The following is a 19,628-nucleotide window of genomic DNA, read 5'->3' on the forward strand; positions in this document are numbered from 1 at the left end:
GTGAGTGTGTGTGTCTGTCTGTTCATAAGAGGCACCAGTACAAGAAGTAGGACACTGTCTTCTGACTTCATATCACAAAGAATATTAACTGGATGAATATTCGGAATATGTACCAAGTTGGAAGAGGAATACTTTTTCTGCCAAGCAACGGTAATGCTCTGACAGAGGCTGACTGCATGTTGGATGTTTGTTCTTACGTGTCTAATCCCCTGTATGTCTATGAACGGCATTCCCCCCCGCCCCCATTTCAGATTAAATATTTGAATAAGCAGGAGGCACCCATTAGATAAAATAAGTTGGCATGAGATTGTTCCATTTCAGACGACTTTGCCTCCAATGTCTGTGAAAGTGGCCCCTTGAGATTCTAGATTTCTTGTGTATCTTACACCTTTCCTGGAATATTGCAGGAGGAGTGCACCAACACTAGACAGACTGACTTCCGAGAGAAGACCGCTTGTGTCCCCGATGGTTGGCCGTCCTGTTGCTGAGTGCGTACATGGAGAAGAGGACTGAATGCAGCGTGTAAATTTTGTGTGCCTCTGGAGAGGTGGTGCAGTTTTCTGTTATTTAACCCATTGACAGGGGCTTGCTCTGTTGTGGTAATTGTGTTGCAAGTGTGATAGCAACTTAGATATGAATCATGTGAACGTGTAAGGTGTGGATGTCTAGTTATGTGTGTGGGGTGTTCTACGGAGTGTAGTAAAATAGTAGAAATGTCGGCCGCAATCACATTGCGTTGATAAGAGTCTGCTTCATAGTGTGGTGGCCAACACATCTCGGAATGAGAGAGAGTTTGTCCTGTGTGACAGGCTGTAAGTTGCAGGTGCTCTTGGCTTTGGCCGCAGCTTGTCACCAAAGATGTGATTCCTCTTCCTGGAAAGAATATGTTATTTCGTTTTATCTGCTTCATCCCATTTCACATTCTCAGTTCAAGCTAATGCCACAGGAAGATCTTCAAAACGTCAGTCATTGTGAATCTGTTTCTATAGCAGATGGGTGGGGTGGGGCTCTGCAGTTTCACTCGTTTAGGAAGTGCGGTGATGAAGATCTCTGGCATAGCTATACCGGACAGTCTTGATAATAGTGGGTGTCCGTTCTCTGACCCAGGAGGGCTTTAAAAGTGTGCTGACCACGCATTACTTAGTTTGTATTTTCTTCATGTAAATCTGTAAAGAGATGTCAAAGCGGGAGGTAACGGGAATGCTTAGTGATCATCACCGAGAGGGAGTTTCCAAACAGTCGTTAACGGGAGATGCGCAATAGCAGTTGTCCTATGATCGAAAAGTGTGACTTGCCAGTGATGAGATTGCTTTTTGTAAGTCAGGTAAGTGCAATGAGTTTTATGGATTGTGTGTGTTTTTCTGCAAGTGGTTTTCAGCGAATATTGCCGGCATTAATTTTGTTGGTAGTGTATTAAGTGTTGATTGCTGCATGTGCCAAAATGAAGTCTGACGAAGGGAAGTTGGTGTTGTTGAAGTACGGTCACCAGTGGGCTGGGTCGTTGGGTGTGTTATAGATGCTCGTGAAGTACAACCTGGTGGCAGGGGGGCTGTGTAGTGGCGACATATGCAATAATCGTTTATAGTGCTTCCTTCATTGAGCTGTAGTTTATGAAATCCCACCTGTTTTCATAAATGATGGAAGATATTTAGGTTATGGAAATGTTTATTAGTTGGTGTCTTATAGGTGATGTTGGTCGTACTTTTCAAATGACTCAGCTCGCGAGACGTTTTCGCCCTTCTGCAAAATTACTTGTGAGAAATTATCGCGCAGGGAGAATGTCGGTGCTGAATTTGCGTGATGTCTTGAGTGCCAACATGAAATGTGACGAGGATAAGTTCGTGTTGGAAAGGACGTGGACGATTTCAGTGGGTGATTTATAGGTAGACGTGCAGGTATTCAAGAGTTGTGTCTGGTATCAATCTGAGCAGTAACATAACGGCGACCGACAGGTTATGTGACAAATGTGCCCTAGGATGTAGGCGATGTAGATGCAAATTGTGGGCTACTTGTTTCGTAGTGCTTCGTGCTAAGTTGATTGAGCTGTAGTTTATTGGTTGTGGTTGGATTCATAAATTATTTTATGATTTTTGAGGTTATGGAAGTGATTGGTAGTTGGTTTCTTATAGGCGAAGTTGGTAGCTCGTTTCGCCTTAATTTTTTTCTTTACTTCCTGTCATTTTTAAAGGAGAAGATGTGAAACTAATGGTATTCACGGAATAAAGTTTCAGGTCTTCATAATTTTACAGTCTTTGGAGTGGTATTTCAGTCAGCATTTGGTTCGGCAGTGCCGTGTAGTGTTCGCGGACGGGCATGTACCTCAGGTGTATTGTCGGTAGATGACAGGACAGTTCGTCAGGGTGCGCACATATTGATCATTGAATATCCCTCAAGCTCCGCCGGTGGCGGGATGTGTTCGCTGTTTTTCAGACGTTGCCGTCCCTGCTTGCGAGAAAATGGCGCAGCTCCTCTGCTGTTATTGTTTCCTTCGGACGGCGTGATGGTAGGATGCATGCCCAGTCGAGTGCAGCTTTACTCTCTTATATTTCCAATGCTTGCAAGTTTATTTGAACTGATGTTTGTCATCTTTCTCCTGTGTGAAGTACGTAAAGTGGGAAATATTTTGGTTGCACGAAAGGCCGGATTATTTGCCAGTAGGTTATTAATGTGGTGTAGAGTGCCTTCGTAGTAAGAATTAATACTGGTCTCTCAATGCGGATGTTTATTTCTGTACATGGTTTTGTTTCAGGTAGGCGTGAATGCAAGCATATGGGATACTTCAGCCGTTATGCAGTTTCGAGTCCATCATTACTACGGAGGTAGCAAGACTTTGCTCCGGTAGCTGACATGACCACTGTGCATGATGGACACAATTCATCAGTCGATGCGGTTGGGATGACCCACAGACTCGTGGTGGCAGCCTCTGTTTTTGTGACTTGCATGTGGAAATTCAGTAGCTGTTGATTTAAATTTGTGCAAGAGCTTATCGCAGTGAAGAAGCTAGAAGTAAGCAGCTAGGGTTACAGGTTGTAATGTTGGTTATGTGGCCACCACACCACACCACACCACAGTTGCCCACTTTTGATTCCTAGTGACCAAGTATGGGGTGTTCGTAGCATGCCTCACAATGCCACAAGGAAGACCTCAGGCCCTCGTGCGATTATATACCTTGCTTTCCGAGGAGGTGTACTGTTATAGATTTAGTGGGAGTGCCTAGTCTGTCTCAAAGAGGAGTTTGAGATCAGGGGATGTGCTGAGTAGCAACTTTCATGTGAACTGTAGCTGTAGTGTGTGTTTACTGGCATCAACGAAGACATGGAGGACCAATTTGTCTGAATATCAGTGTTTCAGAAGATCTGTTGTGTGCGTGATGGGGAAGCAGCTTTTTTGGAGTTGGAGATGTGAAGAACGAGACAGAACGAAGCACCTGGAGTGTTTGTTACTTGGATAAGGAATTGCATTATTCAGGTATGTTAGAGAGTAGAGTTTGTTTGCATTCCATAGATCCTTCTTAGGAGTAATCCAAAGGATGCAGTACAAGTCATTTCATACAATAAACATAGACTTCAGGACTTCATTCAATATACGTAAACCTCGGTACTTTTGACACAATTACAAGAACGTGTTTCACATATGAATGTACATAACCTTCAGATTTTGCAATTCAAGTATGAAAGCTAATTTCAGTGCAGGCTTGAATACATTTATATCACAATTTAGAGTTTTAATTGTTGGTTGGTGATTATTAAATAACTTGACACGTGTAAAGTACACTCCTCTTTGACATTTAGCAGGGTTTACATCTTGTAATTAAATTATGTACATCTGTATTTCTTTTAAAATTATCCAACTTTTCCACCACAAATGATAGCAAGCAGAGTATAAATTCACTTGCAAGTGGAAGTGTATTAAATTTACGAAATAATTCTCTACAAGGTAAGCTGCTTTTGACACCTGCCATTGTTGTGATTATTTTCTTTTGCATGTAAAAAGCCTTATTACTGTCTGTTGAATTCCCCCAAAATATTAATCCATAAGACACCACAGAGTGGAAATAAGCAAAGTAATCTAGCTTTATAGTATCTATTGTCATGGGTGGTATGACTGTTCTGATGGCAAGGCACGCAGAGCTTAATTAGGGAATAATATACTCAGTGTGCTTCTTCCAATCTGAGGTGTTGTCAACTTGTAAGCCAAGGAAATTGTTTGTTTCAACTTCCGCGATTAATTTCTCATCACCGTAACCTCTCCTTTTGCCTCTGTACGTAGGTACATGCACATTCACAACATTCCCTAGGGTGGAATGCTCTCCTCGGGAGCTTACAGAGTTGTTCACGCCGACATTGTTGGTGCCCCGGCATATTCCTGCAGGCAGTCCACATCCCTTCTGTACTCACGTTTTCGGGCATATGCATTGTGCAGTGTTGATGGTTGTCGTTCCGTGCGCCGTGATGTCCGCTCGCTTGCTCTGTGTTGGGGTACTGAAGTATGTATTTTCATTAATGTTCTAGGACACCGGCCATGCCGTCATCATGAAGTTACCTGCTTCAGTTCCCTCTGGGTGTTCTGTTTGACATGGCTGGGGTGAAGAACCAGAACGATATTGGCCGCAGTTAGATGACCTGTTACTGGCGAGTAAAACCTCTGTGTTGTGCCCCTGACACGAGATAGGGCTTTGGACCAACATTTCTCAAAGAGAGAGCATATTAATTGGCTCACAAAGGGCAGCGTATGTATAGAGCTACAATAACTGGATGTGAGTGAGTGAGTGTGTGTGTCTGTCTGTTCATAAGAGGCACCAGTACAAGAAGTAGGACACTGTCTTCTGACTTCATATCACAAAGAATATTAACTGGATGAATATTCGGAATATGTACCAAGTTGGAAGAGGAATACTTTTTCTGCCAAGCAACGGTAATGCTCTGACAGAGGCTGACTGCATGTTGGATGTTTGTTCTTACGTGTCTAATCCCCTGTATGTCTATGAACGGCATTCCCCCCCCGCCCCCATTTCAGATTAAATATTTGAATAAGCAGGAGGCACCCATTAGATAAAATAAGTTGGCATGAGATTGTTCCATTTCAGACGACTTTGCCTCCAATGTCTGTGAAAGTGGCCCCTTGAGATTCTAGATTTCTTGTGTATCTTACACCTTTCCTGGAATATTGCAGGAGGAGTGCACCAACACTAGACAGACTGACTTCCGAGAGAAGACCGCTTGTGTCCCCGATGGTTGGCCGTCCTGTTGCTGAGTGCGTACATGGAGAAGAGGACTGAATGCAGCGTGTAAATTTTGTGTGCCTCTGGAGAGGTGGTGCAGTTTTCTGTTATTTAACCCATTGACAGGGGCTTGCTCTGTTGTGGTAATTGTGTTGCAAGTGTGATAGCAACTTAGATATGAATCATGTGAACGTGTAAGGTGTGGATGTCTAGTTATGTGTGTGGGGTGTTCTACGGAGTGTAGTAAAATAGTAGAAATGTCGGCCGCAATCACATTGCGTTGATAAGAGTCTGCTTCATAGTGTGGTGGCCAACACATCTCGGAATGAGAGAGAGTTTGTCCTGTGTGAAAGGCTGTAAGTTGCAGGTGCTCTTGGCTTTGGCCGCAGCTTGTCACCAAAGATGTGATTCCTCTTCCTGGAAAGAATATGTTATTTCGTTTTATCTGCTTCATCCCATTTCACATTCTCAGTTCAAGCTAATGCCACAGGAAGATCTTCAAAACGTCAGTCATTGTGAATCTGTTTCTATAGCAGATGGGTGGGGGGGGGGCTCTGCAGTTTCACTCGTTTAGGAAGTGCGGTGATGAAGATCTCTGGCATAGCTATACCGGACAGTCTTGATAATAGTGGGTGTCCGTTCTCTGACCCAGGAGGGCTTTAAAAGTGTGCTGACCACCACGCATTACTTAGTTTGTATTTTCTTCATGTAAATCTGTAAAGAGATGTCAAAGCGGGAGGTAACGGGAATGCTTAGTGATCATCACCGAGAGGGAGTTTCCAAACAGTCGTTAACGGGAGATGCGCAATAGCAGTTGTCCTATGATCGAAAAGTGTGACTTGCCAGTGATGAGATTGCTTTTTGTAAGTCAGGTAAGTGCAATGAGTTTTATGGATTGTGTGTGTTTTTCTGCAAGTGGTTTTCAGCGAATATTGCCGGCATTAATTTTGTTGGTAGTGTATTAAGTGTTGATTGCTGCATGTGCCAAAATGAAGTCTGACGAAGGGAAGTTGGTGTTGTTGAAGTACGGTCACCAGTGGGCTGGGTCGTTGGGTGTGTTATAGATGCTCGTGAAGTACAACCTGGTGGCAGGGGGGCTGTGTAGTGGCGACATATGCAATAATCGTTTATAGTGCTTCCTTCATTGAGCTGTAGTTTATGAAATCCCACCTGTTTTCATAAATGATGGAAGATATTTAGGTTATGGAAATGTTTATTAGTTGGTGTCTTATAGGTGATGTTGGTCGTACTTTTCAAATGACTCAGCTCGCGAGACGTTTTCGCCCTTCTGCAAAATTACTTGTGAGAAATTATCGCGCAGGGAGAATGTCGGTGCTGAATTTGCGTGATGTCTTGAGTGCCAACATGAAATGTGACGAGGATAAGTTCGTGTTGGAAAGGACGTGGACGATTTCAGTGGGTGATTTATAGGTAGACGTGCAGGTATTCAAGAGTTGTGTCTGGTATCAATCTGAGCAGTAACATAACGGCGACCGACAGGTTATGTGACAAATGTGCCCTAGGATGTAGGCGATGTAGATGCAAATTGTGGGCTACTTGTTTCGTAGTGCTTCGTGCTAAGTTGATTGAGCTGTAGTTTATTGGTTGTGGTTGGATTCATAAATTATTTTATGATTTTTGAGGTTATGGAAGTGATTGGTAGTTGGTTTCTTATAGGCGAAGTTGGTAGCTCGTTTCGCCTTAATTTTTTTCTTTACTTCCTGTCATTTTTAAAGGAGAAGATGTGAAACTAATGGTATTCACGGAATAAAGTTTCAGGTCTTCATAATTTTACAGTCTTTGGAGTGGTATTTCAGTCAGCATTTGGTTCGGCAGTGCCGTGTAGTGTTCGCGGACGGGCATGTACCTCAGGTGTATTGTCGGTAGATGACAGGACAGTTCGTCAGGGTGCGCACATATTGATCATTGAATATCCCTCAAGCTCCGCCGGTGGCGGGATGTGTTCGCTGTTTTTCAGACGTTGCCGTCCCTGCTTGCGAGAAAATGGCGCAGCTCCTCTGCTGTTATTGTTTCCTTCGGACGGCGTGATGGTAGGATGCATGCCCAGTCGAGTGCAGCTTTACTCTCTTATATTTCCAATGCTTGCAAGTTTATTTGAACTGATGTTTGTCATCTTTCTCCTGTGTGAAGTACGTAAAGTGGGAAATATTTTGGTTGCACGAAAGGCCGGATTATTTGCCAGTAGGTTATTAATGTGGTGTAGAGTGCCTTCGTAGTAAGAATTAATACTGGTCTCTCAATGCGGATGTTTATTTCTGTACATGGTTTTGTTTCAGGTAGGCGTGAATGCAAGCATATGGGATACTTCAGCCGTTATGCAGTTTCGAGTCCATCATTACTACGGAGGTAGCAAGACTTTGCTCCGGTAGCTGACATGACCACTGTGCATGATGGACACAATTCATCAGTCGATGCGGTTGGGATGACCCACAGACTCGTGGTGGCAGCCTCTGTTTTTGTGACTTGCATGTGGAAATTCAGTAGCTGTTGATTTAAATTTGTGCAAGAGCTTATCGCAGTGAAGAAGCTAGAAGTAAGCAGCTAGGGTTACAGGTTGTAATGTTGGTTATGTGGCCACCACACCACACCACACCACAGTTGCCCACTTTTGATTCCTAGTGACCAAGTATGGGGTGTTCGTAGCATGCCTCACAATGCCACAAGGAAGACCTCAGGCCCTCGTGCGATTATATACCTTGCTTTCCGAGGAGGTGTACTGTTATAGATTTAGTGGGAGTGCCTAGTCTGTCTCAAAGAGGAGTTTGAGATCAGGGGATGTGCTGAGTAGCAACTTTCATGTGAACTGTAGCTGTAGTGTGTGTTTACTGGCATCAACGAAGACATGGAGGACCAATTTGTCTGAATATCAGTGTTTCAGAAGATCTGTTGTGTGCGTGATGGGGAAGCAGCTTTTTTGGAGTTGGAGATGTGAAGAACGAGACAGAACGAAGCACCTGGAGTGTTTGTTACTTGGATAAGGAATTGCATTATTCAGGTATGTTAGAGAGTAGAGTTTGTTTGCATTCCATAGATCCTTCTTAGGAGTAATCCAAAGGATGCAGTACAAGTCATTTCATACAATAAACATAGACTTCAGGACTTCATTCAATATACGTAAACCTCGGTACTTTTGACACAATTACAAGAACGTGTTTCACATATGAATGTACATAACCTTCAGATTTTGCAATTCAAGTATGAAAGCTAATTTCAGTGCAGGCTTGAATACATTTATATCACAATTTAGAGTTTTAATTGTTGGTTGGTGATTATTAAATAACTTGACACGTGTAAAGTACACTCCTCTTTGACATTTAGCAGGGTTTACATCTTGTAATTAAATTATGTACATCTGTATTTCTTTTAAAATTATCCAACTTTTCCACCACAAATGATAGCAAGCAGAGTATAAATTCACTTGCAAGTGGAAGTGTATTAAATTTACGAAATAATTCTCTACAAGGTAAGCTGCTTTTGACACCTGCCATTGTTGTGATTATTTTCTTTTGCATGTAAAAAGCCTTATTACTGTCTGTTGAATTCCCCCAAAATATTAATCCATAAGACACCACAGAGTGGAAATAAGCAAAGTAATCTAGCTTTATAGTATCTATTGTCATGGGTGGTATGACTGTTCTGATGGCAAGGCACGCAGAGCTTAATTAGGGAATAATATACTCAGTGTGCTTCTTCCAATCTGAGGTGTTGTCAACTTGTAAGCCAAGGAAATTGTTTGTTTCAACTTCCGCGATTAATTTCTCATCACCGTAACCTCTCCTTTTGCCTCTGTACGTAGGTACATGCACATTCACAACATTCCCTAGGGTGGAATGCTCTCCTCGGGAGCTTACAGAGTTGTTCACGCCGACATTGTTGGTGCCCCGGCATATTCCTGCAGGCAGTCCACATCCCTTCTGTACTCACGTTTTCGGGCGTATGCATTGTGCAGTGTTGATGGTTGTCGTTCCGTGCGCCGTGATGTCCGCTCGCTTGCTCTGTGTTGGGGTACTGAAGTATGTATTTTCATTAATGTTCTAGGACACCGGCCATGCCGTCATCATGAAGTTACCTGCTTCAGTTCCCTCTGGGTGTTCTGTTTGACATGGCTGGGGTGAAGAACCAGAACGATATTGGCCGCAGTTAGATGACCTGTTACTGGCGAGTAAAACCTCTGTGTTGTGCCCCTGACACGAGATAGGGCTTTGGACCAACATTTCTCAAAGAGAGAGCATATTAATTGGCTCACAAAGGGCAGCGTATGTATAGAGCTACAATAACTGGATGTGAGTGAGTGAGTGTGTGTGTCTGTCTGTTCATAAGAGGCACCAGTACAAGAAGTAGGACACTGTCTTCTGACTTCATATCACAAAGAATATTAACTGGATGAATATTCGGAATATGTACCAAGTTGGAAGAGGAATACTTTTTCTGCCAAGCAACGGTAATGCTCTGACAGAGGCTGACTGCATGTTGGATGTTTGTTCTTACGTGTCTAATCCCCTGTATGTCTATGAACGGCATTCCCCCCCCGCCCCCATTTCAGATTAAATATTTGAATAAGCAGGAGGCACCCATTAGATAAAATAAGTTGGCATGAGATTGTTCCATTTCAGACGACTTTGCCTCCAATGTCTGTGAAAGTGGCCCCTTGAGATTCTAGATTTCTTGTGTATCTTACACCTTTCCTGGTATATTGCAGGAGGAGTGCACCAACACTAGACAGACTGACATCCGAGAGAAGACCGCTTGTGTCCCCGATGGTTGGCCGTCCTGTTGCTGAGTGCGTACATGGAGAAGAGGACTGAATGCAGCGTGTAAATTTTGTGTGCCTCTGGAGAGGTGGTGCAGTTTTCTGTTATTTAACCCATTGACAGGGGCTTGCTCTGTTGTGGTAATTGTGTTGCAAGTGTGATAGCAACTTAGATATGAATCATGTGAACGTGTAAGGTGTGGATGTCTAGTTATGTGTGTGGGGTGTTCTACGGAGTGTAGTAAAATAGTAGAAATGTCGGCCGCAATCACATTGCGTTGATAAGAGTCTGCTTCATAGTGTGGTGGCCAACACATCTCGGAATGAGAGAGAGTTTGTCCTGTGTGACAGGCTGTAAGTTGCAGGTGCTCTTGGCTTTGGCCGCAGCTTGTCACCAAAGATGTGATTCCTCTTCCTGGAAAGAATATGTTATTTCGTTTTATCTGCTTCATCCCATTTCACATTCTCAGTTCAAGCTAATGCCACAGGAAGATCTTCAAATCGTCAGTCATTGTGAATCTGTTTCTATAGCAGATGGGTGGGGGGGGGCTCTGCAGTTTCACTCGTTTAGGAAGTGCGGTGATGAAGATCTCTGGCATAGCTATACCGGACAGTCTTGATAATAGTGGGTGTCCGTTCTCTGACCCAGGAGGGCTTTAAAAGTGTGCTGACCACGCATTACTTAGTTTGTATTTTCTTCATGTAAATCTGTAAAGAGATGTCAAAGCGGGAGGTAACGGGAATACTTAGTGATCATCACCGAGAGGGAGTTTCCAAACAGTCGTTAACGGGAGATGCGCAATAGCAGTTGTCCTATGATCGAAAAGTGTGACTTGCCAGTTACTGTAACTAAAACATTTGACTTCCCTTACTCGTTATAACTTGAAACTGTTGCTTGTGTTTTCCAGGTCGTGGAGACAGCATCTAGTGCTCTGAAGTCGAGCACGACGGATCCGTTCTACCGTCGTCAGTGCTGGGAAATAATTTGCTGTTTCTTGGTGGCATCCCTGAATTTTAATGATGATGAGAATAGAGCGCAGCAGCTTTTCTCCTGTCCAAGGTATATAAGAGCAGTTGGAGGTAGAAGAATATTGTCAAACTAACCTCATTCTTGATATTAAAATAGTGTACAAAATAAAAGATGTTTTTCCAGCCTGATGGTACTAACATGACATAACAGATTGTTAATCACTGGCTTTTCAACGCAGAATTGTAAGCGAGTCCCAAGGCAGTCTATGAGGCACTGGTATAGATTTTTCTCTGAGCACCCAGAACTCAATATTTACTGGTACAGTGAGCCCGTTAGAGGCTGTATCACAATTAGTTTGTGTTTAGTATCCTGCCAGTACCAGGAGGCTTCTACAAGTAATGTATTTCTTTGTCATATCATAAAACCAGATTTCCCATTTGCTCTGTGCCTCTTACATCAGTTGCTGATTTAGGAAGCAGCTACTGCATTGGCCACTGCTGTGACCATTGAACATTAGGATGTGAGTGTAATTATCTTTACTCATTGTGATTCGCTGTTGCAGTTTTGATGATCCACATGTGGAGATCTCCGCAGTCCATGGGATTCCGTACAGATTGCAGGATAAGCAAGCCAGAGCCACTCACCAGACGGCAGTCACAGGCAAGTTCATCTGTTTGAGTAAATTGTTTAATAAACTTCTTTTCTGAATTATAATGCCATTATTGAAATGAGAAGACAGTGTTGAAGACCTTTTTTCCTGAAAAGTAGTAAATGGTTTTAATGAAATAAAGAACTTGTCTATTTCTTCTATTGAGACTACAAAGAAACAATGAAGAACGTGATTTTTCTTTGCCAGTTTAAGGAACCACATTTTGAGGCTGACCTCCACATAGTTCTATAATTGAGAATGCATGGAGTTTACCTCCATGCTCCCACTACCTCATGGCATGGCGCTTAGTCACAAGGATAACTTCAGCTGATATAGCGAACCATTAAATGTTTGAAAACCATAATCGGTGTTGGTTTTCTGTAAGTCCAAGTGGTGTTAGAACCCAAAGACCACTGTGAGAACCTGAAATCTCTCTTAAAACCACATTTAGTACGTGAACTTGTTGAAAGCATCTGACATACTTATTTCTGCTTCATATCTGGAAAAAGCAGTAAGGCCTGTTGTGTATGTTGGTAGGAGTGTTTGTTGCTGCAGCCATGAAAGAGTTACGACGGTGTTCCTTGTGTGTCACTACACAATGGTGGCGATATCACAGGAAGCTGGTGAGTTCAGTTTTATAAATTTAGATTGTTCAACATTGAAACAATTTATATTACTGATGGTGAAGTTTCCACCTTTGCTTCCAGAAGGCATTATAAAGTGGCATTACTGATGGTGATATGGAAAATAAATCTGATTGATACGGCTTCCTCTTGCCCCTTGTCGGTTGAATTCACCTTAGTAGTAGAAGTGCTACAGATGTTGGGTGTGTTGTAGTGGCTTGCCATTTCTTAATCTTTCATTTACGTCCTTTCTCCATGACATCAAAACAGGCGAACCTGAAGGGCATGGACCGACTGGTGTTTGTAGACTCCCTTGCTGTCATAATGGGGCACGAGGAGAGGGAGCCGTGTAAGCCGGGACACCTGGCACTTGTTCTTATCTTGGAGACAGCGATCAACATCCTCGGCTCCAAACAGACGGCAAGAGACTGATATCGGTCTGAACCAGGCATTCGTTGTGTGAGTACATGAGCATTAGAATGTATTTGATGTGGTTGTCGTGTGAGAGAGATGAGTCTGTCCAATTTTATTAGGTACTTTAGATGTTGTGACTAAGTATGATAGTTGATATGTCGAAAGACGTAAATGTGGTGAGGGATTGGCATTATTGCAGTATCTGTGGTACGCTGGAGGCATTCATGATATTGTTCATAGGATATCAGAATGTGAGGTTTATTTATCCTTTTTAGACGTGGGTGGTGACTATTTGTGATAAGGTTTTGTTACACGTGAGATGTGTGCAGTGCTGAGGAGCCTTTAATATGGTCTGTTTACTAATTAATAAGTGAGCATTTGCCAGAGTAAGTAATTTAGTTTTGTGCACAGTGAGCGGAGCTGCCGGGATATTTTCTGTGCTTTTGGTTAATTTTGAGAGTTTGCTGTGTTGAGCAAGGGGATCGGTTATAAAACTTGTAAGTTTGGGGTGTGGTGGTATGAATTTGGATTTGCTTGCAAAAATGGAGATGACTGTCAGAGGTTCCATTTATTTGACACTTACCATATGTTGAGAGTTGTCAGGTGTCAGTCTCATGGACATGTGATGAGGCTCAGTATTACTTCTGGTATATTCCGTGGTTGGTGGTGGGGTAAGGGGATTTGCATTAGGAATGAGGAGTGGTTTGGTGGGTTGGAACCAAGTATAGAAAGGCAGTGCCACTTATGTGGGTCACAATGTACCAGTGCTGGTGTTGTCAGGATTGTTATTTTATGTCTGTAAAATGGTTGTGAAGAGTTCTTGGCTTAGGAAAGACTAATTTGTTAGTGTTGTCAGTCAGAGTGTTCCTTAGGAAGAATGTAGAGATTGTGTTTTTGTGTGTGTGAGAGAGAGAGAGAGACAGGCTGAAGTTATTGACCATTTAGTTTGGTTAAAGATTGTTGACCTGGAAATGAAATGATATGTCTGTTTGGTGTTCGTTGACCACCTTGGCTGCTCCCTCATAAATATATTTTTACATAACCCCTCCTTCCTCTCATCTTGGGCTCCCATATCGCACCCACGAAAACCCTCAGTTATTTTTTAGAGGGCAGAAATCAGGAAGGAAATGCATACAATACAAAACCCGTGTCTCCCCTCCTTTTATTTCTAGACCTTCTTACTACTGTAAGAATCCGTGCTGAAATGGAAGGGAGAGGACTTTAAGTGGTACAGCTCTTTTGCCAGATGTTTGTTAAAATATTAGATGTTCGAGCCGTCTGTGAGTGAAGTTTCCTTTGCGTATGATTCTTGGAGGTAGAACGTAGCTTTGTTTGTTGCACGTTTTATTGATCTTGTTATTGGGTATTCAATCAGCATATGATCATCATGTTGAAGGGGTCCCGGGATCTTAATAAACATTGTGACCTCAATCAGAAATTGCTGTTAATTCAGTAATCAGCGTGCACCAAAACTCATCTCGTAAAACTGTTTATGACGTAATGTCAGATACAAAATATTGTTTTGTAGAATTGCTTTCTTTATTTTGTTGTGTTTCTACTTGTTACATTGAGATTGCTGCTGCTGGTGTGTCATGGAGAGATGTTTCCTCAAGGTAAGAAAATTTGGTGGCTCTCCTTTACTTAGTGGGGAATCCCCACGTCCACAGTACAGAGTGTCTGAGTATTTGCGACCGGGTAGGTGGCCCCAGCACCCTGCCAGTTTCTCATAGTAACTAACTCCATCATGTTATGTGAATTGGGTGTGGAGCGAGAGAGAGAAGGCATTCAGTTGTCTTCTGGCAAACTGCTGCTTCTGTGGGAAATGTAAAACAGTGCATTTTGACATGGGGGAAGTCTCACATGCTTTGTGTTTGTGCCATGCATTTTGTTTTACAGACCTGCATGCGTTTCTCAGACATCCTACGTGTTAACATTCTGTTCATTGAATGTGTGAGTGAGTAGGATTCAGGTGGCTTGTGGTAGGGTCCAGCCGAACCGAATGCAGTTGTGAACACGGTGATGAACCTTCGCATAATTGCTGGAAATGTGACCATACGAGTAACCAAGACTTTGAATAAAAATCTGCCCCAAGATGTGGGCGTAGGTTTGCGGATTGTTTTAAAAAGGGTAGCAGAAAAACTGAGCGTAGTTTAGTATAATGAATGGCGCGTTGCTTTGGTTAACAAGGAAATGATCATTTTTTTACCGTAACTGAAACAAATTATTTACGAACACACAGTCACGAAGGTCATATTGAACGGCTTTTCGCGTTTGCTTTACTTCATCGTTTTGTCTGATTTGACTTCGTTTGTCCCCACCATTTTCCTACGTAATACGACCATAATTCGTTGCGTTGGATACGTTACTGGGCGGGGGAAAAGGGTCCCTTTGTAATTTATGAAAGTGACATTTGACAACTTGCTGAAGCGTAGCCTAGAACGTTTGTACATTGTCCGACAGAATTCGTGTATTTCTACATTGTTTTGAGGTCTTGTTCGTCCTCGTAATCGTTAAAAAACAACTCAGCTCAATTTGAATACTAAGCAAAGTGTTAAAACTAGCTACTACATGTTTGTCCAGGAAGGCACTGATGTTTTGTAGTTGGTAGTATAGCCAGTATGATCTGAGTTTTTATCCATTTTTGTTGTCTGGATTTGGAAACAGTTATTATTGAAATATGATATTGTGTAATATTACCAGTTAGGATTCCAGTGAGACAGATTAGATGTTTGGAAGAAGAAGATGACAATAATGATGACAGTAATTGCAGTAAACTTGTCTTCGCAATGTGTGTGTTACTTTTTTTTCAGAATTGTCACCTTTACTCAGAACACCTGATGTGATCTGGATATGCCATTCTGGTCGCTGTGGTGTGACAGCAGATAGGTTGCGGTGTTTAAATATCAGTGTTGTAATGCAGTTTGGAATAAGCAGGGTTCCTAATGACGTAGGATGTGGAAAGAGGCAACTCCATTCTGAATGAATCTGGTTACATGTGGAATGTCACGGCCATAGCACTTTGGAATTTCCTGGAAACTCGGCTATGCTGTCAGAGGAATTTTGCACTTATCTTCATCCAAGATTGTTTCCTTCCACACAAAAGACTGAGCTACGCCGCAGTTTAAAATATAAGGTGACATTTTCATTGATCTGTCTTTTACACGAACATTTGTCATTTCAGAGTTGGTGACCATGAAATAATGACTTTTTGTACAGACTGGATGCAGCGGCTTGTTATCGTTTAGGTTCATTTGTAACAAGGTAAATGTTAGGTGGAAGGAATATGTTGTTTGTGGCAATTCTTACTAATATAGAATATCACAATTTCTTATCTTATACAAGAATTATTAAGAAATCTGTCAAACTGCCCTCCACTCTTTCCATTTTAGTTTTGATTAGATCGACCATTGCTGGTGGACGTCGTGGTCTCTTACAATTGAACAAAGTTTGAGGTAAGGGATTCCTATTTATTATTATTGTTCATCACATTTAATGTTTTCATCTGCATTTTTGAACTCGTGTACGAGAATTAGACTTGTCTTCTTTTTAACACAATTTCAATTAACATTAGATTGACTTGTGTGTGTTCACGGCAACATTGATAATAAAAGAATATTCCAGTAGGCAATTAACTTTTTACAATTTTAAAGGAATTAAACGTGTTTCGTGGCCCAGAATCTTAATAAAAATATGTCGATGCTAAGAAGTGGGGTACATATTCTGAATAATAATTCTAACACTTTACAATTCCTGATACATCGACATTATTAAAGCGTTTTAGGGAACTCTGAAGAATTTTTATTTCGGATTTAGAAGCCTAATTATCGACGAATCTCCCTCTCATTATCTCCCTACATCAGCAGATTAAATCCGGGGAATGTTTGCTATTATTGAGTGCAAAGTATTTATGGGTGCAAAACGTGGTCTTTCACTTTGAGGGAGGAACATAGACTGAGGGGCTCTGAGAACAGAGTGTTGAGGAAGATGTTTGGACCCAAAACGGGAGTGGGACAGATAAGAGAGAAAAATACTTGACGAGCAACTCACCCGATGTTGTTAGGGTGAGTTGAGTGTTTACAAGGCCTGAAGGGAGGAGACCTCGGCGTAGGTGGCAGGATAACATTAAGATGGATCTTAGGGAGACTCGATGTAGCGAATTGGCTTTCCGAACACGATAATGAATCTTCTGGTTCAGTAAAGGAAGTGGGATGTTCTTTGACAAGCCGAGAACCATAGAATATCTTGCTCATTGCAGGTTGAGAGTAGCGTGATGTAGGCCCGATCTGCGCATGCGTTAGAACGACTTTGAGATTTTGTGACTGTTCCCAACTGTAATTCTCGCGTTCATTTGATAAATTTAAATGACGTATTGTGCTCTTGGTTTATATAAACGTGTAACTTAGGCAGGAAAGTCCTTAATCATGTAAGCTCTTACGCACTTTTACTTCTACAGAGAGAGAAGAACTCGAAAATTTTATGCTTATGAAAAGGCGTAACCTTCTTTTTCCAAAATTTGTTTGTTAACTGCCCGGTTCTGCAACAAAGGTCGCATAATTTCTGTGGCATGTTTTTGTAAACCTTGACAAAGATGGCTTACTACATCGGCGAGCGGGAGGTCATTGCCCCGATCAGCTGGTAATGCCGCATGGGTTAGTAAATGACGTCATAGCCTCGCGTCACACCCAGGACAGAACAGGACTCTGAAGCCACGGATAGAGCGAGCGATACAATCCCATGTCAGCAGATGCGAGTCGAGAGACCGACGGAAACAAGGCCATGAGAATAAAGCCTCAGTGGGAGACCCGGAAGGGGCGACGGAGCCATCTCAAGCGTGCGCCGTGGATCATAAAGCATCAAGGATTGGACTGCGAGACGCGGGATCAACATTTCTAGATCAACGATCACGCAGGTTATGAACTGGCCGTGACACCAAATGAGACTCGAGTCCATGCCTACCGATTCGCTAAGCTAATTAAGAATCCCTGAGACAACCCATCAAAACCCCGAAATATCCCACCAGCTACGTCGCTCTCTGGGATGGGACGCAGTGTGCGACCAGCCACGTCGTAGCGGACGCCGCGATGTACGCGACAGACATTAAGGAGGCTAATAAGTCCTTTGAAAGTGTGACAAAGTTCAAATACTTGGGAAAAACAATAACGATTCAAAATGATGCTCATGAGGAAGTTAGGAGGAGATTAAATTCCGGAAATGCTCGCTACTTCTCAGTTCAAAATATTTTGTCTTCCCGTCTGATTTCTAAGAACCTGAAGATTAAAGTATACAAAATACTAATTTTGCCTGTTGTGTGGTATGGGTGCGAAACATGGTCAATTTCGTTGACATTACTGTGTTGAATATTTCGGGCACAAACCTGGGTCCACATTTTCGCCTTCCGCTGTTATGTTATGGCAGTGAGCGTCAGTGTGGACCCGGCTTTAAGAGGCCGAGAAGTGAAAATGAAACTTAAAGATAAAAAGAAGAAGACAAATCTAAATAAGTTGGAGACTCGAGAACAAGTGTCCATATCCAGAAAATCATTCCGTACCGAGCATATTTTATTAGCCACGTGATCTAATTAGAGGTTTGTAGAGACTATTACCGATTGGGTACAAGAATACTTTGTGGGGTGGAGTTATTTTATCACGTGCTCGAGGCTGATTTTCAAAAGACATGCGTAATTTAGAATTTAAAAAGAGCCGGTTATGACGACAGGCTTCTGTACGCTGTCAGAATTTTCGTTCACTGTTTAACGTTCAAATGCGGCAAGCAAACTTTTTAAATTTTGGGACTTTACTGAGTTACGATGCAACTGACCATGAATGCAGAATGCAACGTGCGTGTTATTTCAACAATTTTAGCGTTCCTGAATTTCTTGTCACAGTGAACTTACTAAAACTGCAGCTGTGGTAGCTTGCTTGGTGACACACGCTATGCGACTCCACACCCTCGACCCCCCATTTAAAAGAAGGTTGAGCTGAAACAGGGTGTTTCATGTTAATTGTCGTTGAAATAAAATTTACTGTGCGTTAGATGTATAACACACCTCTTTCGATCTTTACTTTTTATGTATTAGGGGATGGTTATTCATGTAATAAATGTTTCGAACCCCCTCTGAGCTTAAGATTATGGCAGAGCAGATCTCTATCTATATACCTGTCCGAAAGTCCATCCACCTGTCTTTATTATCCAGAGTTTCCGCATAAAACACAGTAACTAAGTACAACAGCAGAGCATACAGGCTTGGATTCAAACCAGTAACCTGCCGAGTACGAACCCCATTCCACAGCGCCCAGTTCCCAAGCCGCGCGTCGATGCCTGTTCGTTGCTTGGTTCTCAGCGTCAATAACAAATATAATGCTCCATGCGCTGTGATCTAATAGGGCAAACCACGGAAGTCTAGAATACTTTTCCAGAAGTCAGATTTCTTGAATAGCCCAGCGACTATTACATTGTCAAGAAGCATTCTGTTCTATAGTTTCTTTCGCAGTCAAATCTAGAGCTCATAACGTGACGAGAACAGTCCTAATGTATTTGAATACATTTATACAAAGACTGAATAATGGCTACAGAATTTCATGAAGCTAAACCTACGATGGCTCAATTTTGTGGGCCCTCAGATTTTAATTGGGAAACTTGGATGTTTCCAAGTTAATGTATGTTCAATAATTCTCTTGTGTTTAGATTATTTACGACGCGAAACTTGGTCAGTGGCATTTATGCAGTGTCACAAACGCCTACATTTTGCGTTTTGGACGAATGCTTTGTGTTGAAAAGCATGAAACATTGGGTACTTGGCTAGTAACAGCGGACATAGCGTGGGAACCGCGGCGCGCCATTTGCTTGTCTGGTCTCTGACGTCACTTACCCCAGGTTAAATTTTATATAATTTTATGTGTGTCGAACTTTAAAACCCAAATAATAGGCGTACTAAATATATTTAGTGGCGTCTGCACTTATTATTTTGATCATTAAATGCC

At 42.2% G+C, this 19,628-nt stretch overlaps 1 protein-coding gene across 3 annotated transcripts; it reads left to right on the top strand.

Moving 5' to 3' along the window:
* Nucleotides 1-9,856: 9,856 nt before the first annotated feature.
* LOC147874564 (transformation/transcription domain-associated protein-like) lies at nt 9,857-18,761 on the top strand. 3 transcript variants are annotated; one of them, XM_087345360.1, is made up of 6 exons: nt 9,857-10,056; nt 10,901-11,052; nt 11,525-11,622; nt 12,149-12,234; nt 12,505-12,693; nt 15,459-18,761. In XM_087345360.1, exons 1-5 carry the CDS (start codon nt 10,048-10,050, stop codon nt 12,664-12,666), a joined length of 507 nt encoding a protein of 168 aa, XP_087201486.1. In that variant the 5' UTR covers nt 9,857-10,047; the 3' UTR covers nt 12,667-12,693; nt 15,459-18,761. The 3 variants fall into 3 exon arrangements, with proteins under 3 accessions (XP_087201486.1, XP_087201487.1, XP_087201485.1); XM_087345361.1 differs by having other exon boundaries at nt 15,830-18,761; XM_087345359.1 differs by having other exon boundaries at nt 12,505-18,761.
* Nucleotides 18,762-19,628: the final 867 nt, after the last annotated feature.

Source organism: Zootermopsis nevadensis, unplaced genomic scaffold (genome assembly GCF_977971745.1).
Source record: "Zootermopsis nevadensis isolate Lab colony 2312 unplaced genomic scaffold, Znev_1.0 Znev_ptg000008l, whole genome shotgun sequence".
In the NCBI taxonomy this organism is placed as follows: domain Eukaryota; kingdom Metazoa; phylum Arthropoda; class Insecta; order Blattodea; family Termopsidae; genus Zootermopsis; species Zootermopsis nevadensis.